Genomic DNA, 24,090 nt, shown 5'->3' on the forward strand with positions numbered 1-24,090 from the left:
TGTCCCGTGCCTTTCATACGATTATGGATACACGATTTCCCACTCAAAAATGTCAAATGCTTTCTCACAAGTTTTATCCGCAACTTATCCGACATATACCAAGGAGTATTTTTTGGAAAACTATCTCATGTTATCTCTGTATTACACGGAGTTGAATTATCAGCTAATAGAACAGCAGGTCGGATACGAGGGACTGGCTCTTTTCGATAGCAATGGGGATGGACATTTTGTATCAGAAATAAAGATTTTCTGTAAGAAATGAAGAGCTTTGTGATAACACTAGGGGTGAAGATTCTGTGTCAGAACTAATGGGCTCTGTGATGGCACTGAAGATGAAGACTTTGTGTCGTAAATAATGGATTTTGTGATAACCTTGGGAATGAAGATCTTGAGCCAGAAATAAGTGACAGTGTGTTTGCCACAGTACAGTACAGTACAGTACAGTATTTTATCCACTGGAGAAAAATTATATAAGCTTCACGTACATGTAGATCCAAAGCATTAGGCCCTATACAGTAGGTCTACCAGTAGGCTACATGGAGAGGTCTCTTATTATATACGTCAGCTACCCAGAAAACACATACAATATCATAACGTTAATGTTACAAAACGTTCTGTTCTTCTGCTGGGAAGTAAACACACTTACATGTAACTGTATGACTCGAATTTATGAAATGGGAACAATAACTGTTTTATAAAGCTGCTTACTTAGAATAGTTAAGAGAATTAAAAATCCTTTTACTATAAGATGTATTTCGGCACACTAGTATAGGTCTGTACAATACGTGAATGCATTAGCAAATGGCATAGGCCAACGTAGTTCTTAATCCATCTGTATGTATATCGGATACGGTAAAATTAAATCAAATCCCTCTCTCTTTTCAAGACCCGGATGTACATGCATGTGTGCTAGTTTCCAGTAGTTCATTTCCCAACAGCTAATTTCCACTGAGCTTACACACTATCAGTATAAAATAAATTTGTGCACTGTAGTTATGTGTCTTTAAATATTGTAAAATTTACGAGTTATATTCCTCTTGTAAAATGATAATGTTAATTTTATGAGTGCAGCCGCTAAACGTGCTTTCACAAAATATAATTAGCCCTTCTTGTGATGGGGCCTCCAGCTGGATAGCGTAATGCAAAGTTAATATTTAATTGTGAATTATTACACTTAAATTACGAAGATATACAGTTGGGCTAGCAGAAGTGAACGTAGTCCCCGTTCGGTAAAACAGATGGCAGTTTATACCTGGGGTTGGTCAAGAGAAAGTAAAGTTCAGGGAGTTTGGTCCTCACCAGCTTCTTTGTACACAATTCCCACTCGTCGGAAATGGTCTTGCATCTTTTCCTCTGTGCTCCAAGGATGGACGTGAGGCCCCAGTAAAAGAATTCCGTAAGAAGACATTCAAAATCACAGGTTGGATCTCCAAAGTGATACAGGCCAGTGCAGTTTGGATATCTGAAAATTGTGTTGAGAACAAAATCATCGAAATTATCAAAACGATGTTTTGTGAGAATTTATTTAAATCAGGAATTGTGAATATCGTAGTGTTCTGTTTGATTGTGTCGCCATGGGTAAATTGTACTTTTTTAATTAAAATGTGTCACGGTTGATTAGCTTTTCGTTTTTCTCTTATTTTTCTAACCTAAGCTTTTGAGAGTGTCATGAATAAACGCATGAGTTTTCATGTCAATGGGACCTACAGCACCTGTTTCGTCACGGGATTATGCTTTAAGTACCTCATGAAGGTTAAAAATAATAAAAAAAATAATAAACTTATTCTTCCAAAATATGTTTTTGATGTAGTTTGTGCATAGAAGTAATTTGCTTGTCGGTATTCAAATGTTGTGATCAAGTATATGGCCGCTTTCCCAACAGCGGACTAACAAGTCCGCGGATCAAAGTTTGCCGACCCAGTTGAATGCTTGTTGCGTAATCTCCGCTGGGAATATACATGTATTCAGTGTTTGCGGTATTAGGGGACTTGTATTCATTTTACAGCGCACAGCGGACGACTCGTGTTGTAGGGCCTACCTAGTACAAGTACCAAAATATGAAACCTGATTTGAGGGAAAATCATTTACCTGAATGTATGATTGAATGCAAAGCCACAGTCCTTTATAGCCTTGAGCATAGCCTTGCCCAGAAGAGATGTGTCATTCTGTGCAAACTGTTCAGGGAAAGCATATGTTATGCCAATATCTTGGATGAGGTGGAGAATCTCTTCAAGAGATTCGTCGAACTCAGAACTATGTTCCTCTGGTGGATGGATTTCATTGGCCTCCAGGTCTTGGAACATGTATTTCCTGAGAGAAAATAAAAAGTTAAATCAAAGCGAAAAGTACCACTGACTTGTTGACATTTGATAAATAACTTTAAGGAATTCATTAGACTTGCTATAAATCCGCTATGATTATTCTCCTATTTCATAGCGGGACTTCTATTGTATTTTAATGTGTATTTTAAGAGATATCTTGGGACATAAGATTAATCCATAGGTCAAAGCACATCAGTGCTTGAAAAATTATTTGTAGTGTGTTTTCGCATCCACATACCCTTCCGTTGCTTTCTCGACTTGTTCAATCTTGGCGTTCATTTCCGCTTGGTCTCTGAAACAGCGACAGTATTTAATTAATTGCTTGCGTCGCTACCTCGTATACATGTAGCACAATACACAATGTGTATGGGCCTGTAGAGCCGTATGCTAATCAACTGAATACCAATCCACAACGAAGAGCAATATCCCCTTGAACACTGGCAACTTACATGAATGCGGTATATTTGTTGTCTCTTAATCCGAATATAAGGCAATATTCATACTCTAAATAACACGTACAAGAGAGCTCCGGGGGGCAGGTTGTATATATACAGTGTCATTAAACGATGCTTGTTGGAATAATAATAATAATACTTTTATTAGGTCAATCTTATTTTTCAACCATGTTTTTAACCTACAGAGACAGGAATACCCTTTTTATCAACATTAACGACCTAGTACAGGTACTTTAGTATTATCATAACGCTGAAATTTATTCTTCATTTACAATGACAAAAATATCAACCTGAACATGATCAACGTAGCCCTTCGTTTCACCATGTTCTTGATCACAGCTGGACTATCCACAAGACCGTCACCATTGTTATCCAGGTACTGGGCCATCACTCCAGCAGCATGGATCATCTTAACATCCGGGAATCCAGCAGTTGCGACAATATACACGCCAAATACGTTGAGATATTTCGCAAAGAACGGTTTCAGTTCGGGAACAGTGCTTGGCAAACGAGAGATTGTTTTGTTGACGCAAGGGATGCTGGGATACTTTATAGTGTTTTGGTTCTGCTTTTGGGCCTTGTGCTGGAACAAAAAGAGAGAAGAGGGAGGGATGGGGGAGGGGGAGGAGGAAAGGGAGGAGGGAGAGGAGTGTAGGGCCACTGAAGAAGAGGACCTCGAGTCAAATAAGGGCCTGAATACACTGAAAGAGAAGTAAGAGAAGGGATGGTTGATTTTGTCGCCTGCAGGTGTGCTGCACTCATAATCGATCTTTCCTGTCGCTGCGCCTGCGCACACTGCCTTTATGTACTGACACCTGTGTCAAAGTAGACAAATAAATATATAAATAAACAATAAACAAAATAAAATAAATCAACGATAAGTTAAAAGAATTACATGTACCATAGATACTGTAAACGTTCGTGTCTATGATTGGAAATGAAAACAAACTGCTTGTAATTAAAAATGAATAAATAAATGAATAAATAAAAATAAATAAATAAATAAAACTTGTTTTTATTAAAGCTCTTGCAGACAGGCTGAGCTACGCTTTAACCATTTTTTCTAATAATTCTAACACGTGTCCTCCATTGACCAGTGGCCACGTTCAGTAAAGGGATGTGGATTTTTAAGTAGGCATGACGTCATAACTCTGCTGACCTCCTGTAGAAGGCATCGGTCGACCAAGTTACAGGCAGTTCCCATGTTGTTTTCATCACAGCTCAATAAAACACATTCACGATAATATCAGTCAACTTGAACTTACTGACTCTGACGCTGTGTAAATAATACTAGGCAGGTGCAGTTGCAACCCGGCCGTTTCTCATTTCCGTATCAGATACAAAATTTGAAAATTCTTTGGAGTGCCGTTTGTTTTTCTCGATCTGGAGGTTTGGTATGGGTATTGGGGGGGGGGGGAGGGCTTGGATTGTTGTTTAGTTATCCCTCTTTTCAAATCTTGAGATTCTTGCAAATGTAAAAAAAAATAATAATAAAAAATTAAAAAAAGAACAATCCTAACGAGTGAATATTATGTTTAAATTAGTTTAATATATTGATTAAAAATATGGCAAACTCTTACATGTTGTCGTACTTCTTCCCATTGTTGTCACACAGTGGCGTGTCACCTTTGAAATATGAATTCACGCTGCATATGGTGTTCTCATTGTATCTTGTACAAAAAGGCAGCACTGGGATGGCAAGAGTAGCTGTAAGAAACGTTGAAAACAAACGTTTACGATCTAATCTTGTTTAGGTCCCCTTTACACTGGACGGCGTTCTTTCTGCGTCCAGCAGTAAGGACCCATTTGAGAGTTAAAAAATTATAATACTTTACGTGTCGACAACTGGCCGATCATTGAGCATTCATTCTGATACAAAATCAATGCTCCTGTCTCCTTATTAAGACCACAGCGATGCTAAATTTCATGGTCGCAGAAAGGACGCAGAAAGGACGCCGTCCAGTGTAAAGGGGGTATTATGAACAGATACGATGACACACATCTGGATTGGAGGCGATTTTTAGCCCTATGGCACTGAATGAGGTGACCGGTGTATCCTGGCTCTGTCCATAGAAATGTCTTAGGCTTCGTTCACATGCAATGTCTATTTTCTAATTTCTATTTTCTATTTTCGCTATCTTATGATCACGGTCTGTGCCCTGAATATCCCGCCGCGTAATTACTGGCAGCGCGAGCCAGTTACTTATAGTAACTTATAGTAACTGGCTCGCGCTGCCAGTAATTACGCCGCGGGATATTCAGGCCACAGACCGTGATCATAAGACATACCGCAAATAGAAAATAGAATTTAGAAAATAGACATTGCATGTGAACGAAGCCTAAGTGTGAGACCTGAACGTCGGCTTGACTTTAATATTACAAGAAAAATGATTTGCCTATAATCTTTAAAGAGTTAATTGAGATGCTTTTGAAAAGTATACTGCACTATTTTGAGGCGAATCAAGGAATATCGATAGGAATAGAGTAAACCAACTTTTTAAACCTCGTGATACTCACCATCAAACAACAGCAGTGATAGTACTGAACACTTCCAAATTTTCAAATTCCCCGACATCTTGTGAGAACCCTGTCTGCCAGTGTTAAGCACAGAGCGTGTGTACTTGCTTATTATAACTGTTGGCTTTCAAAATTGTTTTCCTCTTGATGATTGTTATAATGACAACTTGCGTACACTACTCTGTCTGCACTAAATGGCAGCTGGGAACAAAACATCTTAAATCCACCAACGTGCTTCTTGATTAAAAACCTTCCGCGCGAGGTCAACGAGACCCTGTTAAAGTGCACGTTATTGGTAGAGATTATGTTATGTTTCCCTTCTGTATCAGCAGGCTCGCAGGAAGGATTGCAGTAATCTTGTATGGAAAGGAAGTCACGTCAGAAATTCCTTTTTATGCAGGGTATTATACTCATACGGTTTATTTAAACATTTGGCATCATACCCTTAATATCCGTTTTCTGGTTTGAACTTTACTGAAGCTGTGTTGGCCGCGTTTCTCAAGTATGAAGAACGTGGATAAATGCAATCGTTGATAAAGTCCGTCTCTCTGGGTTTGACCTTGACTCATTTATTTATAAAAGCACGGTTTAGATAATATTTATGGCATATGGTGACTAGCACACATAAAACCCTATTGAATGGTTCGCTGAATGGTAATACCAATAAATCATAACACGCCACATGATGTGGGTTTAAAAAAGGAGTGGGTAAGCAACAATATTTAGGAGGAAAGGAAGAAGCCCGTTAAATCTATTATAGTACATTTAAGGGGGGTATTAGGTGAGTAGCTATAGCTGACATCCGATGTATTTTAAATGCACAGTAAAATGGGGGTGGGTATTATATGGCCCAGTAAATGGATTATATGTAATAAACCTTATTTTCAAATTTGAGATGAGGAGAGCTGAGATATGCAGTTCCACATTGCAAATATTATTTTGTGTGAAACAATTGTGTTTGCATGCTAAGAGGAACAAAATGGCAATTAAGCTTCACCTTCATGTACCTTCTCACTCAACATACTTCCGGTTTTGAAGTTCATCGCCAACGGGAGGGGGGGGACTCTGGAAAAAGAGTATGTACTACATTAGAATTACAAAAGTGTTGTTGCCTGCAAATTCGCTGCATCCACTTACGCTCAAACTCCTGTATATTATTTTAAAATAAGTTAACACTACATCATGTCCACGAGCATTTGACTTGGTTAACTACAATAACATCTATCCAGATATTTACGGTTCTTACCTTTTTAAATATTAATAAATATTGGTGTTCCTCTGCATATTTCTATTTCCAATAAATTCCAATAAACAAATATCATGCTTTCCTATTCTCACAAGTCTAAAAATCTTCCCAGCCGTACACAGGAATAAGGGCAATCGTCTTATCAGTATGGTCTATCTAATCAATGGGACACACGACTGGCACAGATGTGTCACGAAAAAGAAATGGAAATTTCGTCTAACGCACTCGGTTAGAAAAAATATAATTGCCAAAGTTCTCACCTCATATAGGGCATTCGACGCAAAAGGCCTAGTTCATCTCAGAAAAAGTAAGTAAATTACAAGTACTGGAAAGTCCCGTTCTTATTTTAGTCTTAGTGTAAAAGCTAATAGAAATGATTTATTTTAATAATCATATCTGTTGATATTGATTTGTAAATATGTCCAATGTCTACGAAAAATGTTTAGGAACAAATATATGTATCATCCTGGTTTAAGTCAGATAAAGCACTCGACGCGAAGCTTTATGCGAAATGGAGCAGATAATTGTTCCGAACTCATTTCGCTCGTACTTTGAGATAATCTCCGCGATTCATCTATAATCCGTGCATGTTGTGACCTTGTGCGCGAAATGATAAAACCGAACAGATAGTTCCACCAAAATTCACTGGGGATTTTTGATGCCAACGGCTGTATATATATAACCTAAAATGAACAATGAAAATTATCAGCGCCGAGGAAGGGAATAAAGTGGTTTCGAAAAGGCTTAGCTTTGAGACAATAACGCCAGCGACCATCAATTATATTGCGTTATTTTTTGCTGTAGAGATGATGTTAACACATTTATTTCATTGGAAGGGTGTAGTGATGGTACTCTGTTTGGTCCATGGTGAGTACTGACTATTTGCAGAAGGTATTCTCGCTTAAAAGACAGATTATTTAGATTGCCTGTATTGCATCTGCATTTTTGGGGTAAATCCTTTTTTATAGGTGTTTCAAAAATTGGTTTTGTAAACGTCGACATAATATTTTCTTTTTTACAATATTCCGCATTTTTACTGAACCACTTCTTGGCTACAAAGTCAAGTCATCACCTGGGGTATCATACCATTCTACAAAAAGACATGACTAAAATGGCATAACGATTATATTTTTCTTCAGCTTGAAATTTATTACTGTCTGGTAGAAAACATATCAATCCAAGTGTATATCAAAAATATTATAAATACAGCATTTAGTTGACATACCACTAGTGTATTTCTAAATTATGCATTTTTCTTTTAAATTTCAAACTTTAACTAAAATTTTCATGGAATTCCAATGGTATTCCCATGCAGGCATAATGCGAGCAATGAAAAAACCTATGGCAACTTTCTAGCGACTGGGATTGCTTAAAGGTTGCTAAAAGGTTGTAAGCGCAGTGTGACCAAAGCTTCTGATAAATAAATATGCGTTCCTGCTCGTGCCCCTGCAGCCGTATCCATGTACGGTCGAGTTCCAGTGTAATGCTAGCTTTCAGTACCTCATACGACAACAGGGCTCCGTATCTCGAAAGGTTCGCTATGTTGCGCACGTGCGCAAGCGTCTCGATTCCATAACAGATTCTATTTCGAGATACGGGGATATGGAATCGAGACACGTGCGCAACATAGCGACCCTTTCGAGATACGGAGCCCAGGGCTGTATCCTCTTCAGGGGGTTTAGTTAGGAACGTCTTCAACCAGTTTGAATCAGAGCCAAAATATGCCAGGAATATTATAAACGAAGTGTTGCTCAGTATTAAAAAAGAAGACTTAACATTGCTGTTCTTCCATTTCCAACAATCAGCAAGGGCAGCTGAGAAGACGGCGGCGACATCCATGGTAAAAGCAGAGGAACACAATTTCCCTACTTTGTCCCCCGATCCCGTTCGTTTCCTGTGGCCACTCAGAACCCTTTTCTTCCCAACCAAACACAAATCAAAGAAGAAGAATAAATATTGTCTTAACACTAGAGACCCCATCTCACCAAAAACCTTGTTGTCTTTAATCAAAAGAAAACCAAAAAAGAAGAACAAAAAGTGCCTGGACAAGACAATATCGCCTGTACCAGATACCTTACCAGAGCTGAAGACGTTCTTCGTGAAATACCTCAACGTATTTGGCGTGAATATAGTCGCCACTGCCGGTGTCCCGGATGTTAAGATGATCCATGCTGCCGGAGTGATGGCCCAGTACCTGGATAACGATGGTGACGGTTGTGTGGATAGTCCAGCTGTGATCAAGAACATGGTGGAGCGTAGATCTACTATGATCATGTTTAGGTTTGTGTTTTCTGTTATTTCTTTTATATTGGGGGCGTTCATATCCAACTTTTAAAACAGGGTGAATCGAATCGATTAATGGTCATGTGCATACGATTATTTTCGTCTTTTTCGTATTATTTCCTATTTTACTATAATTTATATGAATAATAGTTCAAATAACACGTGATGTCTCTTTTTTTCTTCTTTCCTTTTTTTTTGGTTTACTGCATTCAAGCTCAAAACTTTGGTGTGTTTTTTTGTTTGAAATGGAAAACAAAAACCGTGTTGTTTAGCTATTTTAGATGTAAATAATTTTATAGAAATTTCAATTAAGTGAATCCTTTTTGAAGAATTTTCAAAATTTTCATGTTTGTTTTTATGTAGAGACGAGGCTGAGTTGGAAGAGCGTGCCGACGAGATTGATGAACTTCTTGACGAGATAATTGGGTAAATATTTAAACATTTAATCCATATAAAATTGTCTTGTTTCTGATTATCCTCATGTACCCTTGAGCATTAGGGTTTTAATGTTTTTAATTCGACTCTTTGTTAGGACTAGAAAAGCACTCCGAGAGCGCAGACCTCCGCCAAGGCAGCAACTTGTAATTATTATTGATAATTGATTGATTATTGATCCGGATCACCACCGAAAACCTATCATCTCTTCCTTGGCCCACTTCTGACAGTTCCTAAAAATTTCATCAAAATCGGTCCATAGCGTATTGAGTTGCGTTGGTGACGGCAAACAGACAAACAAACAGACAAACAGGGGTGAAAACATAACCGCCTTGGCGGAGGTAGTAATTGCCATGCCATCTCGTACAAGGACGGGCGGGGAGGGGGATGGCGAAGGAGTTGGGGAGGGGAGAAGAATGGGTTCAGGCGGGAAGGAGGGCGACGAGTGGGAATTCAGTCATAAGTAGATCCCAGGTTAATAAACTGAGGCTCTGTGCTACATCGAACCCACCCTCATTAGGTTCTAGCGACGATTTCGCTGCAAAATAATTGTCCTCATTCTAGATTTTGATCCACTTACGTCGCTTGTCTGTTTCATAGGGAGATTTCCCTGGTAATAGATCTCTATCACGGGGAGATTTCCCTGGTAACGACTTTGTATCACAGGGAGCTCCCCTGGTAACAACTTTGTATCACAGGAAGCTCCCCCTGGTAACAACTTTAATTTGCATCACAGGGAGCTCTCCTGGTAACAACTTTGCATCACAGGTGCCCTGGCTTCACCTGTTCACGATTCCAACTCAGTTACGTCACGCTAACCCTTATTTATTTGAATTGAGGGCGGATTCGATGTTACACCTTGTTATAATGCATATAGAAACTACCTTTCACGACAACAGTGATTATCACCCAATTTGTTCCGCAGAAAAATCAAATTCCAAGCTCTTTTTGGAGATGAAACTCACCCTCCAGAGGAGAGTAGCCCTGACTTTGACGCCACTCTGGAAGAGACACTGCACCTTGTCCAAGAAGCTGGATTAGTGAATGCTTTCCCGAGACAGTTTGCTGTTGACGAAGACTCACTACTGGGTCGGGCTTTGGAAAAAGCTATCGATGACTGTGGTAATGCTTTTGACGGCACCTTTAGGTAAATATTCTGCATTGGGTAAATGAATGGTCTGGGTTTGCTTTTATTTAAATGATATCAATGATGGTTTAATACGGCAAAATATATAATTTTTTTTGTCTTTTGTGTAATGATGATAAAAGGCAAATTGTCTCTAAACAAAATAAGCTAGTTTACAATCTATACAGTAGGCCTATATATATGTTTGTTTGTTTGTTTGTTTTCTCTTATGTTATGCAAAATTATTCTTTCCACCCCAGACGTATTCACCATATTTTTGCTTGTTAAATTCACATTCCTTTCGAAAACGACAATCTTGGCGAAGAATGTTGTTTCGACCTTCATATCTAAGTCACGCGGATTAGATTCATGTACGTTTTCTAATCTAGTTAAGTATGACGAAATGTGCGGTAATGCCGTCATCTGGCATGTTCAGATCTCCATTAAAAAACATTTCACTCGATTGTTTCTACATCAAACCTTCAATTAAACTGATCTTTAGTCGCTGAATCAAGTCTCTAGATTTAACACAGACTGCTTTTATTGTGTTACGTAATATTTATCCTATATTAATGTTACAGATGTTCCAACAGACACATAATCCAAAAACAAAGCAATTTCCCTCTAATCATGCGCTTGACTGCAAGTTTTCTAGAAAATATTAAACTGGCAAAGGGATAATTAATCTCATGAAAAAAAGCAAATATCATACATGATAAAGCCAATGTTTTTTCCGATATATATTTTTTCAAGTCAGCCAAAAAGTGACTATTTTTATGAAAATCAAACGTGTTATTTCGCAAGAACATGTATAAAAGTCTTAAGGTTGCAAGATCAATATTACCGTGATAAATTAATGTATTTGGCAATCAAACACTTTAAGCGATTATTTAAAGGTACTTTTCTTGCATTTAGGTATCCTGACTGTGAAGGCGTCTTCCACTATGATGATGACACGTGTGAATACAAATGTCTTCTCACGGAATTCCTATACTGGGGACTCACGTCAATTCTCGGCGCACAGGATTACCCCGGGCGATGTGACGAAATCTCGGATGAGTGGGAGCTGTGCACGAAAGATTTAGTAAAGGAAAAACTACCAGAACTTTACTCTCTCTTGACAAGAAGAATTGGAAAGTACAGGTTGCCTACAATTTTGCCGAACGGAAAGTATGGAAAGTTCTGTTGACTTTAGGCGCGTTTTGATTTTATCATGATCGACTATATAAAGCACATCAGTTTGACGCATTACTAGTCTGAAGCGTATCACATACGCAATTGAAGTATTTTGTGGATATGATGGGCACAGAAAAAGAAATTAAAATAGTTATAAAAAGACAAACATATAAAAATTGCAATACATTTAACAGTGAGATATATACCATCTCCGTCTCAATTACGTCACGCTTACCCTTATCTATTTGAATCTATTTACCTCTTAATTGGAAGGTTAAGTGCTCTTCAACTCTCATGTTTGTCTTAAGTGTATCGAATGCACACTCACTGGCGATATTTATCTCAGATAAAAATCTGCATGTGTGTTATTTTCAAAGAGCAGCTCCAGCAGACCTGGGGGCACTAGATGAAATCTGAACATAGGGCTTTATAAGGAGCCAGGGAAATAAAGAAAATTTTTTGTTGCAAAGCTTCAAATATATATATATATGTTTTTTGACACGGGCTTGATCCAGCTTAGCCCTCCAAACTAACAGGGTTGCATTGGCAATTTTCACAAACAAATAATAAAAATAGATATACCGGATCTTTATCCTGTAATATAATTGGTTGGTTTTGAATTATACCATATATAGGTTCAACTTTTAGAAGATCACCATTAAGGTGACCATGGCTAGGACGAGGAGAACATCAAGAAGGCGTTATAATCCTACAACAATCAACTGTTCTTCGGATTTATTAGTTATTTTCTGACAATTCAGGATAACTGCCGCAAACCACATCGAACAACAGTACCGCTCCGTTATATTAGAATTAGAATTTAGCTCGATACAAACAGGCACAATCTGCACTAGTGCCCAAAGTTTGTGTCAGTAAGCCCTTAGTCAAATAAATATACCGTTCTGGGCAAGGCTTTTCCCAGCGAACCGTTCAGCTGTCATTTGGACGGTGACAAGAATGATCTACATACGGTTCAAAACACATGTGGGCCTTAAATGAATGCTGAGCCTTGGACATAATATTCGTTATAATGTCCAAGTCTGAGCTAACTTGCCGCTAAATTGTATTAGGGTACACCCTCCGGATCTTTATACGTACGGCACCTGACAAAACTGATAGACAAGAGAGGCAATTTTAATATCTTCAGCGAGAGATCGTTCTTAATCCGAAAGAGACGAGAAGGCAATTTTCATATTTGTTCAAGAGATTTCGTAAGCCGAAGATCGGGAGCAAAATCAGCGATTCGAGCGAAACGAGAAAAACAATTCTCATATTCGTTCAAAAGACTTCGTTTGCAGAATATCGCCAGCCGCAGATCGTTCGCAATCCAAGCGAGACGACATGGCAATTTTCATATTCATTGAAGGGTATTCTTTTGCGAAAGAGCGTCAGCGGAAGATCGTTGCCGAGTATTTTTAACCCTCCCTCCCCGATGAAATTTATTGTTTTTTATAATATTTTTCGTTTAATTTCTACCCCATTTAATTATGGCAGTTTCCCTTCTTAATCGTGTTACCATATTAAAAAAATGTTTGCACCTCTCACACTCAGTAAATTATCCGCCGCTGATATGGTTTCTCCAATTTTACTTAGAACTACACATTTACAGGACTTTGTCGTTTTACTAACAGATCTAACTATAGTTGTTCTCCCATAATAAAAAGCAATAATTTTAAACTTCATTTATGAATTAAATAATTGTAGTTGGCATATACAAGTACATGTACATTATGTTACCTTTTCTGCTTGACCATAAGTAGATGCTAAGATGGATTGCGTGTGACGTCATACTCAAAGTTTCAACCCGACTGTACCGCAGGCGTTCAGAAATAAAACGTATGAATTTGACCAACATTTCTTAATGGACAGTTTACATGGCCATTCAGAATACATAATGCGAGTACTTCCTGATCCGCCGACTAAATATGGCCGATCCCTCTTCAAAAGCAATGCCGCTAAATCCATGGTGGTCTCCCCGCCTCCACATCTTTTTTTTAAATTAACTTTCAAAATACGAAATTAGTATTTGAAATTATATGTGTGAGATAATACACTGTCACCCGAGCGATATATGCCATAACACGTCGAGCGTCAGCGAGAGGTGTTCATGGCATATATCGCGAGAGGGTGACAGTGTATTATTTGACATACATACCGAGAACAAATACAGTCATTTCATGCTAAAACACCCCTAAAACCGAATAAAGTGACCCTATATCACGCTCTAGAGATGTTATACGAAATAAACTCGTCCACGTGCGCTGGCCACCTCCAGCCAAATTCTTACGTTATGTCTGACCAATTTGGTCAATTTTTGTTAAATACTTGTCGTGGACGTTCATTTGCTTGAAAAGTATTTAATCAACCGTCGACACTGACCATGCGCGTCTCAGTTGAGCCACACCTAGCTGGGACTGCTGCGGAAAAAAGGTTCCATTGCAAAACCTCTACTTTTTAGTGACATTTCTGATAAAAAAGGAGCGTCGGACCGGAATATAGTCAAACTATTTTTTCACAAGTTTACTAAGAAAGAAATTTACTATTTGGTGATATTTCTGACGAGGCAGTTTCGGAATATAGTCAAAATCGACGGATGTTTATTACAAGTTCACGGGAGTAATAATTCTAATTTTTTTATTGTTTTTTTCTGACGACGAGGTGGTTACGGAATATAGTCAAAATCAAACGGATGTTTATTTCAAGTCCACAGGAGTAATAATTCTACGTTTTGGTGACATTTTTTACTACGAGGCGGTTTCGGAATATACATGTGCTGGTTTTCAGAGCATTCATATGCTATATGTAATTACAAGTTCAAAGGGAAGATACATTTGATTTTTACCGATATATCTGATAAAGAGGAAGAATGAACAGCTTAAAAACAAAAGGTAAATAATAACACAACCCTCGTTAAAAAGTTATAGATTTACAAATAATTTGTATACACGTGTGGCTTAAATGTTAACTAATTCCCGTTTTCAAACCATACCCATATGACATGCCTTAGTGTAATAAAATGATAAATAATAATTGTTAAACGTGAAAAGTCTATGCTAATTTTTTTAAGAGCGTGAGAGATTGTAAATTTGTCTACTGGTAGGTATATAACGTAAGCAACGTCACTATTCTCTTGGTGCCAAGAAGGTCACATGATCACTGTCTTTGGCTTTCAGCATTCAAGAGACCACGACTGATTTAACCAAGATGTAGTCGTGAAATTCTAGACTACGTCGAGGTTAAATCCGAGTTCTCCGAGAGACGCTACGCAGGAATGTCGAGTGAAGCGAGACATTTTTGGGTAGCGGCTCGAGGTTGCCCTCGATCTTCACTGAAGCTTGGCTAAATGGACAGGCTTCAGTGATCATCATATCGCCACGGTCATATAACATCCCTAGGTATGTATGAAACAATAATGCTGTTTATATAGAATTTAGATACCAAAATGTTGTTCATAGGTGTCGTTGTGTTTCATTTATTTATTATTATTATTATTATTATTATTATTATTATTATTATTATTATTATTATTATTATTACTGGGTTTTGTCACAAACGATCTTGTTTATAGTTTTTTTTGATCGGGAAACGGATACCACAAAATGTCCAAACGTGTTCCATTTTCATCGACTGTTTGTCCACTTCTATAAACTCAATAAACAGCAACAGAAAATCAATATATAAACTACCCAAACTATAGCCTGTTACTTTTAATAATGCAACCGTGGCACGACAACAAATGATTGTCCTTTTAGAAAAAAATTTATTCGTACTTTCTACACGTCCGATCACTGGTGTATCTCCCTTGAATTACGCGCCAACTGCTTTTATAGTACAGGGTCACATGACCCACGTGACACAAAAAGGGCGCTAATACCAGCTATACATATTCATTACATCTATTTATATACATTAGCTATTTATAATAAGGTACTTATATGAAGGTAGGCTACAATATACTATTACATATTTATACATACATGTGAATACATGTACCCTACTACAAAAATATATTCCAAATATCACAGAAAGGGTCCTTTATGTATATGACTGTAAAAAATGTTATGGTATTTCGATTGGTCAAAAGAAAAAATAAATAAATAAATAAAAGTTTAAAAAAATTAAAAATAGATAAATGAATAAACGTTTGATTCCCTGTAATTCTCCAAAACACAGCTTGTGTTATGCTAAAATAAGTACCAATTTTCAAACAGCGGATTGTTCTACAAAGTCAGACAATCCATACGTGATTAAACTAAAAATTTGTAGAGTAGAACTTTTTTGTTAACAAGGAAACCAAACAAGTGAAGCATATTAATGATCTAGCTTTATGATTGTTTATATGTCAAAAGGTCATCGACCGTGAGGCTCGCTCAAGGTGATGTAGGAAAAATCTACCACTTAAATGTTGTGATGAATTTCAATATCAACCTGTTCCATCTAGAGCTTAGGGATACATACAGCTGTTAGTCCCCTGTTCTAAATGAGGCCACATCATGTTAAAAGCCCACTATCTAGGATCTGAAACGCAATCTAAAATCATTAATTACTTCTCGATAAATTTTTTTGAGCAAAGTTAAAACTTTTAAAACAAAAATGACAGATGAATGGCCTTAATCAATATCGCATAAATAGTTACATTTACCGTCCACTGCCCTTCCTCGGTAGTCAGCCATCTTGGCAATGTTTGTAAAGAGCGGGAGTCACGGTGGGACAGTCTCGCGATATCTGTTAGTTCAGTCATTGCGCGGGTTTGGAACTTTAGCTTTTTTCCAAAATTATTACAGAGTTCTGGCGATTGTCAGGAAAAGATTAGGAAAGGTTGGTAAATCGGAGATAAGATAAGATGAAATGCTTATTTAGCTTTCCTTTAACCCATATTAGCCAGTACAAACGAACTAAATTAAGGGTCCCACTGGGAATTTTCTTTACCCGTGAAATCCACTTTTTATTTTCCAAAATACTTTAAATGTTCACATCGTTATCCGTGAATCCCCCCCATTCCCCTGCCCGGATTCGTAAATGCGGCCTTTAATTCCTCGTTCCTCCTGAAACGAAGTCATTGATTTTATACTCGGTGATTCGTTACTTTCAACTAGCCAGACTCGCATTTTGAATAAGATACCAATAAAGTTTTATTTACTAGGATTTGTGATTTGATGATTTTATTTTCATTGAACAGTTAATATCCCCCTCCCCCGAAATGGGACCTCCTAAACTGGTACCAGGTCCGGTCAATTTAAGCCACAAGTGACACATGAGCTTGAGCCTTAAAAGAATAACCTTTTAAAGAAAGTGGTATATCATTAATTCTATATCATAATATAATAAGTAATATTATGCAGTGACAGAATAAGGGGGTGTCAGTGCGGTCCTAACCCTCCCCCTTTAATTTCTGAAAAAAATCACAACAGTGGTCCCTCTGAATATTAGAATTTTAGCTAGCTATATCATAGTTCTAAACCGTACCGTACCGTTTGATAACCTTCGCATTGACATATACCAGCATCTATGAGAAAAAAAAGTGTTTCCAAGAGACACCAAAACGCCTAGACATATCGCGGTCGCGGTTTGAATGGTCTGTTTAAACAGTAGTTGGTCTATTTTAACAACGCCTTGAACGCTGTAAATAAAGTTCATTTGTAAATACTTTTTTATCAAGACGAAAGAGAATTGTTCAGTGAATGGAGATTTGAGATTAACGATAGCTTTAATCAAAATAGAAAGACGAAATGGATCTAATTTTAGTAATAGGGTTTCAAATGAAAAGGTGTAAGTGTATAAACATTTCAAGAGACCATATGTCGTGAATATCATTTATTAATCATGCTTCTCCATTCATATTCATTCCCGTATACAGCAGATCAAAGTAGTTTCTGAATCATAAGTTGTTAGTACCAGTATTGTAATGTGCGTTTTCAATAACAGATGATTGAGGCGCCTTCGTAGTAAAAACCCTCATATGTCTAGGCATTTCTACCCATCAGTTTAATTGATTTTAGCTGGGTGGAGATACACGGTATAAATGTGAAGGTTGTCAAACTTTGTAAAATTCTGCTTAAAAGTTATCAAAATTTTGTGGGATTATTACTTAAGAACGAGAATTGTTCACATTTCACACAAAACGTCAACATCATCTGCAATTTGATTTTAAGACCACGCGTTTACTAGTTTCCTAGCGCAACCACAAGACCATGACAGTAAATATAAACCTTTCCTCTACTTATATGGTGTTTCTTCTTGAGTAGCACCCTCTGTAGCTCAATTATGCCCATGCCACCCTGTTAGTTAGGAGGACTAAGCTGGATCAAGTCCGTGTCAAAAATCCTTTGAAGCTGTCCAAGAAAAAAATTTTGTTTCTCTGCATATTCTCTGCAATATCTCTCTCAAACAGTGTTAAGTAATTACTGTTTTGAAAGGTAGTTTCTTATAACTGATCATAACTTGGCCATTTCGTACAGAAAAAACGATGTTTTTGCACACCTCGTCCACGCACACACATTGTGAGTATAATTAAATTGTCACCAGTGAATTGCAGTAGGTGAGCTTGCACAGCAGTCACAATACATGGGTGCGCGTTTTCTCAGCCTGCAAAAAATGTTTTCTTTCGTTTTAACATTGTTTGTGTGTGTGTGCGTATGAGCAACTGTGCCCCATGTCCTACACAGTTGAAACCTTAGAGTGCATTCCCAGAGATTTAGATTTAGATCGACCTAACTCCCTGGGGGATCACGCTAAATTGCAGTCAGCGCGCACCATAGTTAATTACCCCCTTACAGCTTTTAGTAGGCGGGACAGACATTTAAATCCGTTAAGCTAACACCAATCTAGTGAGGCTCCCCAGGGGGATAGATCTATCTAAATATTTATGGGAATGGGGTCTTTATCCCTCACTTATTTGTAAAGGCTCGGCTGCTATGCCCTGTCATATACATATTGTTGAACATATTTTTCTTTATCTTGATGTATGCAGAATGAAGTCTTCTGTGCCAACGCAATTCTGCTGTTTAATATTTTTCAAAGTGTGTAATACATAAATAGCGACAGTAAATGTAGATGTAGAAACACACGGGTCAGCTATGAAACCCAAACAGTTATAAATAAGAGAGCGATCTTATCCAAAAAAGTTAAGGAAATTTTTATGTACACTGATCAACTTCATTATTTTTTTAAATTGAAGCTACGTGTCTTATTTAATAAGCGATGTAAACCCGTATCTACCAACACACCCATCTTTGGAAGAGACGAGCTTACGGTTCGTTGGAAACGGAGTAGATGGTCTGGGATGGAAGAAAAGGTCAGCCGTCAAGCTCCTTTTTTTTTCTTTAGAATAAGCATTGGTATTCAATTTAAATTATAATAAATCTGCTTAATTCTTCTTTTTATCATTATATCAATAGCATAAGCCCAGCAAATCCACAGATATTGGTATAACATTTATACTTAAGACTTTCCGCCCCTCCCCCCCCCCCCCCCCCCCCCCCCCAGAGACGAGAAATACCGGCACATGTTTATAACTGATGAAATTGCAAATTATAAGCTATGCACTTAATAGCATGGTAATATGTGATTTCATCATACGTTCTATTTCATTCGTACAGGTGGTATATTGCTTTTATAATGATGATGTTTACTGAGAACGAAATTACACAATTGGTACATTTGCTGGCTCTTTAAGCTTCGTTAGACGTGTCATTTTCTCAGCCTGCAGGAATGTTTTCTTTCGTTTAACATTGTTGGTGTGTGTGCTTGTGAGCAACTGTGTCCCATGTCCTGGACAGTTGGAACCTTAAGCTTCTGTTTGTAAAGTCTTGACCCCTGCCCTCTCTTATAAGTATTATCGAACATATATTTGTTTATTGTGTTAAAGATATGTAGAATGAATTATTCTATGATATCGCACTTCTGGCGCACAGTTTTTTTCAAATCGCGTAAAACATAAATAGCAACAGAGATATGACTTGATAGAGAAACAAACGCGTTGGCTATGAAATCCTTAAAGAGAGTTGTTTTATCACGATGCCCTACCAAGAAACGTTCGATTCACAAAGTGCCGAAGAAAACATTCTCCTGCCTTCACACAACGAACCATTTACCATGTAAAATAATTATTTTGAAAATGTAAACAGCAAAAGCTGGGAAAGAGACATTGTCCAAACAGTCAAGGGAAAATTTGCATGTAGACTGATCAATTTCATCATTTATCAAAATCAATCTACGTGTGTAATTTAATAGAATATTGGCAATGTAAACTCATATTTACCAACATGCTTTCACTTGGAAGACACAGGATCAAAGAAAGAAGATAGCATAAGGTCCTTGGTCAACGGAGTACTAGCAGTTGGAGGAAAAACCAACCATTTTGCCAGAAAAGGTCAGCTGTCTGTCTGAATCTTGTTTCAGTTGATAGTCCAGTAAACGAACGGCTTAGGTTGGAAAAAACTGTTAACCAAGGTTTCTCAATAGAATCCGGTCCAGTTTTGGACTAACAGCATCCAGATAATATCCCACCGGAATCCACCCATGGCAAAATGCCAAAAATCTAAAATGGCCGCCAATGCATAGGGGAGGGTGTTTAAGTGGGGATATCATGGTAACTAGGTAACTAGAAAGTTGTGATAAGTATCATATCTAATATTCAAAGGCATGGCCATTCATTTGAAAAAAGTTTAGAAGTCAACAGAGGTAAAGGTCAATCTCAAAAAAAGGACCAAAATAGCTTAAAATACAGCATCAACTTTCTGTATTCTTTCAAAATGAACTTTTTATGAGTTTTAGAGCTCCTATTGAGAACTGCATACAAGAGACCACCTTTGTGAATATTGTATTTAACTGACCAAGGGGTAAAATAATGTATGTCAAGGTCAAATCTGCATCTTAAAAGATACAAAAGTAAGCTTTGTGATCCCCAGAACACATGCCAAGCTAGTTAATTTAATCATTTGATGGCCAAATTTCTTCAGATGAAAATTTTGAAATAAAAGGGCAATACTTTTTTAACGAAGGGAAGCCAAGGTAATGTATGTCTGTCAAGGTCAATCTCAACAGTGGCTTGAAATGTAACTACATTTTGGGGGACTTTGGTTTTCTAGAAATGTATACTTTAAAACATGTTTATGTCATCTTTTAGTGACAAATTGTCACAAACACATGACGAGATAAAATATTCTTGGATATTCATATTATGATCCTTTGAATGTTTATACACTGTACATGCACAATGTAGTTGCCCAAGGTTGCCGACGTGGCAACCAATCGACATTTGTTTGGACCCCAGGAAACTCTAATCAGGAAATGGAACAAAATAGGAACAAACATTTCTAGGTTCCGAAAATTTCGCTTTGACTATAATGTTACTTTTTTAGCTCGACGAAAATGCCCCGATGGAGCCATCGACATTTTTCACATAACTCAAAACCTATCTACCCGGTATACCTATGAGATCTCTCGTCCAACAGTTTAGGCATGAATTAACACCTACACAGTGCGTGTTGATCGTGACCAAAATGAATGCATGATCAGTACTAGAGTGCGTGTTCTAAGAAAGAGAAGAATTACATCATCTGTGTTATGTCATAATAATTCACCTGGATATCCTCATATCCAGGAACTGCGGAAATTTGCCCAATTTTCCAACATGATTATCTCGTGTTTGGTCCTGTTTGTGCTTCCTTATCGCAGGGCTTAAGTGCAGGTCCTGATTTGCAGCAACAACAACATTACAAAAGAGAGCAGCTGCAGTCGCAGCTGGTAGAACTCGCTGGCTCAAGCAGAAGCGTGTTGCTGAACAGAGTCATGCACTCTTGCGTGTACGTGTACCTGCTCGTAGTCACTTTAGCTGCCTTGAAACCCACGATTCGCAGACCACAACCGTAACAACTCAGACAACTGAAGACCCGCATCGAAATTTGGAAGATGTGTTATAATGGTTTTATTTATGAATGATGATTCAGAAAGAATTAGTCAAAAGAAAAGTAATATAGACGCTAAGTATGAGCAAGATATCTTCAATCATATTAATTTAGGTAATGTAAAAATAGTCCAAATTAGACACAGAGTAGTGTACCTGTAGACTGTAATTAGTGACCATTGCAGAATACCAAAGAAATTCCATTCGAATAGCATGTAGCGATTGTTTCTTAATTGACGCTGAATTAAGAATATGGGAAGAGGAAATTATGCTTAAAGTATGTATCAAAACAAAATGGAGATCTGAGAATAGATAGAAATGATTTGCTCAGAATATATAGTTTGCCCCTTTAAAGGAAATCTTTGACCATGGTATACCGGTACGTAAAAAAATATGACGTGTACAATGAAAACTGGATCATCATATGAGGCAGATAAAAGAGAAGCCCACTCTTAGAGTTGCCCATTATTCATTCGTTACGGTTCCAATGCCGCTCCATCTGAAGCGCCTTTATCTTCTGAGTCAGCGTTAATCTACTTAGACTATAACTTTATTCAGAAGGTGTACTTTGTTAGTACCTCTCTGCCAAGAATTCAATAAACCCTATTTGACTGGATTGAAGGAACACCAGGAGTTTGTTGTTCTTTGCCTGCTTTATTACCCCCGTCTCATGAATCCGATAAAAAAGAAAAAGAAAGAGAGAAAAAACCCGTGAAAGATGCACTCGCAATAAAGTGCATCGCAGAGTCGTCTCCCAGTATATTGCGAAAATTAAGGGGAACATGCAAAGTACTGCCCGGGCAGCGTCAACTACCACTGGTGGGACGTCATGACAATGTGGCGCAGAATGTTCAAACGAGAAACTCCCTGTAGCGACAAATTGATGCTTGAGACAGGAGTCTCTGCACTGAGACGATAAGTTTCCCTTAATGAAAATTGTGCTGTTTAAAGTGAGTTGATTCTGACGTTTTATTTGTTTTTGTTTTGTTTTTTTTTTTTTTGAAAAAAAAAAGAAACGGTTGTTGTCTCTTTAGGCTGGTTGAAAAATTAGAAAACATAATCTGTACAAAGGGGTGATATAATGAGGTAATTTTGGCTTTCATAATTATAATTACAAGAAATTACAATGTGATAAATACGTAAGTATATAAAATATATATATATATATATAAAATATATAAAATAAAGAGAAAAAATCCAAATATCGTTAATCTCTTTGAAACTTATTCCCCGTTTTCACATCGCGTGTTTACGTAGGTCGCTCGTGGTGCATGTTGTAGAAGAGCGCTCAATTTTTTCCATGGGGATCCACTCACATGAAAACTTGATAACAGATTTGCTAATGTTTATGACTCCGAGTTACTTTAAATGTTTGACAAGACTGATGTTATAATGATAATAATAATAATAATAATATTTATTTCTTAAAACCGCACTACACTACCGTCTCAGTGCTGTTTACAGATAAAATTATCAGGATTACAACTAATTATATAGATAATAAAAGCTAAGGTAAAAAACAATTAAGATAATTAATGCTTGTGAAAATAGTAATGATCTGAACAATAAAACTTTTTTCTGATAAAATGAGAAAATAATAATTAAAATACTGTTCAAATAAGAATGTATTTAAGTCTTTTTTAAAAACCTCAACACTATCAATAGTCCGAATGTGTGAGGGTAGTTGATTCCATAAAATGGGTGCTGCAATTGAAAATGCCCTGTGGCCGAAGGTTTTGGTTGTTTTTTTTTATTATCATTTCTGGAAAAACAAAGAGTGGAGGTGGATCTGGTAGATCTGGTGAGCCTGGGTGTACTTGGATGTAGCATCGAGTTAAAATATGAGTGGCATTCACCTCTGGTGATTTTAAAAACAAACAACAGTAATTTAAAAACAATTCTCTGTCGTACAGGAAGCCAATGTAGTTCGAATAAAATGGGTGAAATGTTTGATCTCTGAGGGTTTTGGTTAGTAGTCATGCTGCAGCATTTTGGACAGATTGCAGTTTTTCAATTTGGTAGGTAGGAAGACCATACAGTAGGCTGTTTCCGTAGTCAAGATGTGCAGTTACAAAGGCATGGACAAGTCTCTCAATTTGACTTTTATCAAGAATATGGGACAGGTTGGAATTTTTTTAAGACCATAGAAAGCGACTTTGCATTTTTTACTGATGTCGGCAGCCATATCGCACCTATTATCAAAAATTACTCCAAGGGTTTTAACCCCATCTTTTACCGTGACTGTACTGTTTCCGATTTCTAATAGTTCTAGTTTTTCTGCGTCCTTAGAAAACGCGAGGTAAAGTGATCTACTTCTGTTTGGCATCATTGAAAACAAGTGAATTGGCATTAAGCCATTGACTCAACTGAATAATTAATACATTTCTGGATAGATGGTATTACATCTGATGGCCTGTCGCAAACAATATAAATTTGTGAGTCATCTGCATAGAGCATTAGGTTAATGTTGTCGGTCACCCATATGATTTTGGGCTGTTGTTGATCTTTATTTATTTATTTATTTATTTATTTATTTTTTACACTGCCAAGTATTGATTTACAACGATAATTTGGATTGACTCTTGAAACTCGTCAATCTGTTTCGTTTTCAAAATTCGTTATCA

At 37.4% G+C, this 24,090-nt stretch overlaps 2 protein-coding genes across 2 annotated transcripts; one reads left to right on the plus strand and one right to left on the minus strand.

The window, feature by feature from the left end:
- Positions 1-733: 733 nt before the first annotated feature.
- Positions 734-5,860, minus strand: LOC147759182 (uncharacterized). Its single transcript, XM_086998539.1, has 6 exons — positions 5,294-5,860; positions 4,357-4,483; positions 3,067-3,591; positions 2,560-2,613; positions 2,089-2,310; positions 734-1,462 (listed from the first exon to the last, which is right to left on the minus strand). The coding sequence occupies exons 1-6, from the start codon at positions 5,349-5,351 to the stop codon at positions 1,201-1,203; spliced, it is 1,248 nt and encodes a 415-aa protein (XP_086854665.1). The 5' UTR covers positions 5,352-5,860; the 3' UTR covers positions 734-1,200.
- Positions 5,861-8,376: 2,516 nt separating this feature from the next.
- LOC147759183 (uncharacterized) lies at positions 8,377-11,880 on the plus strand. Its single transcript, XM_086998662.1, has 4 exons — positions 8,377-8,819; positions 9,186-9,248; positions 10,183-10,404; positions 11,299-11,880. Exons 1-4 carry the CDS (start codon positions 8,377-8,379, stop codon positions 11,570-11,572), a joined length of 1,002 nt encoding a protein of 333 aa, XP_086854788.1. The 3' UTR covers positions 11,573-11,880.
- The last annotated feature ends 12,210 nt before the right edge of the window (positions 11,881-24,090 follow it).

Source organism: Lingula anatina, unplaced genomic scaffold, assembly GCF_051362555.1.
Source record: "Lingula anatina isolate TDL-2025a unplaced genomic scaffold, LinAna3.0 unanchor82, whole genome shotgun sequence".
Classification (NCBI taxonomy): domain Eukaryota; kingdom Metazoa; phylum Brachiopoda; class Lingulata; order Lingulida; family Lingulidae; genus Lingula; species Lingula anatina.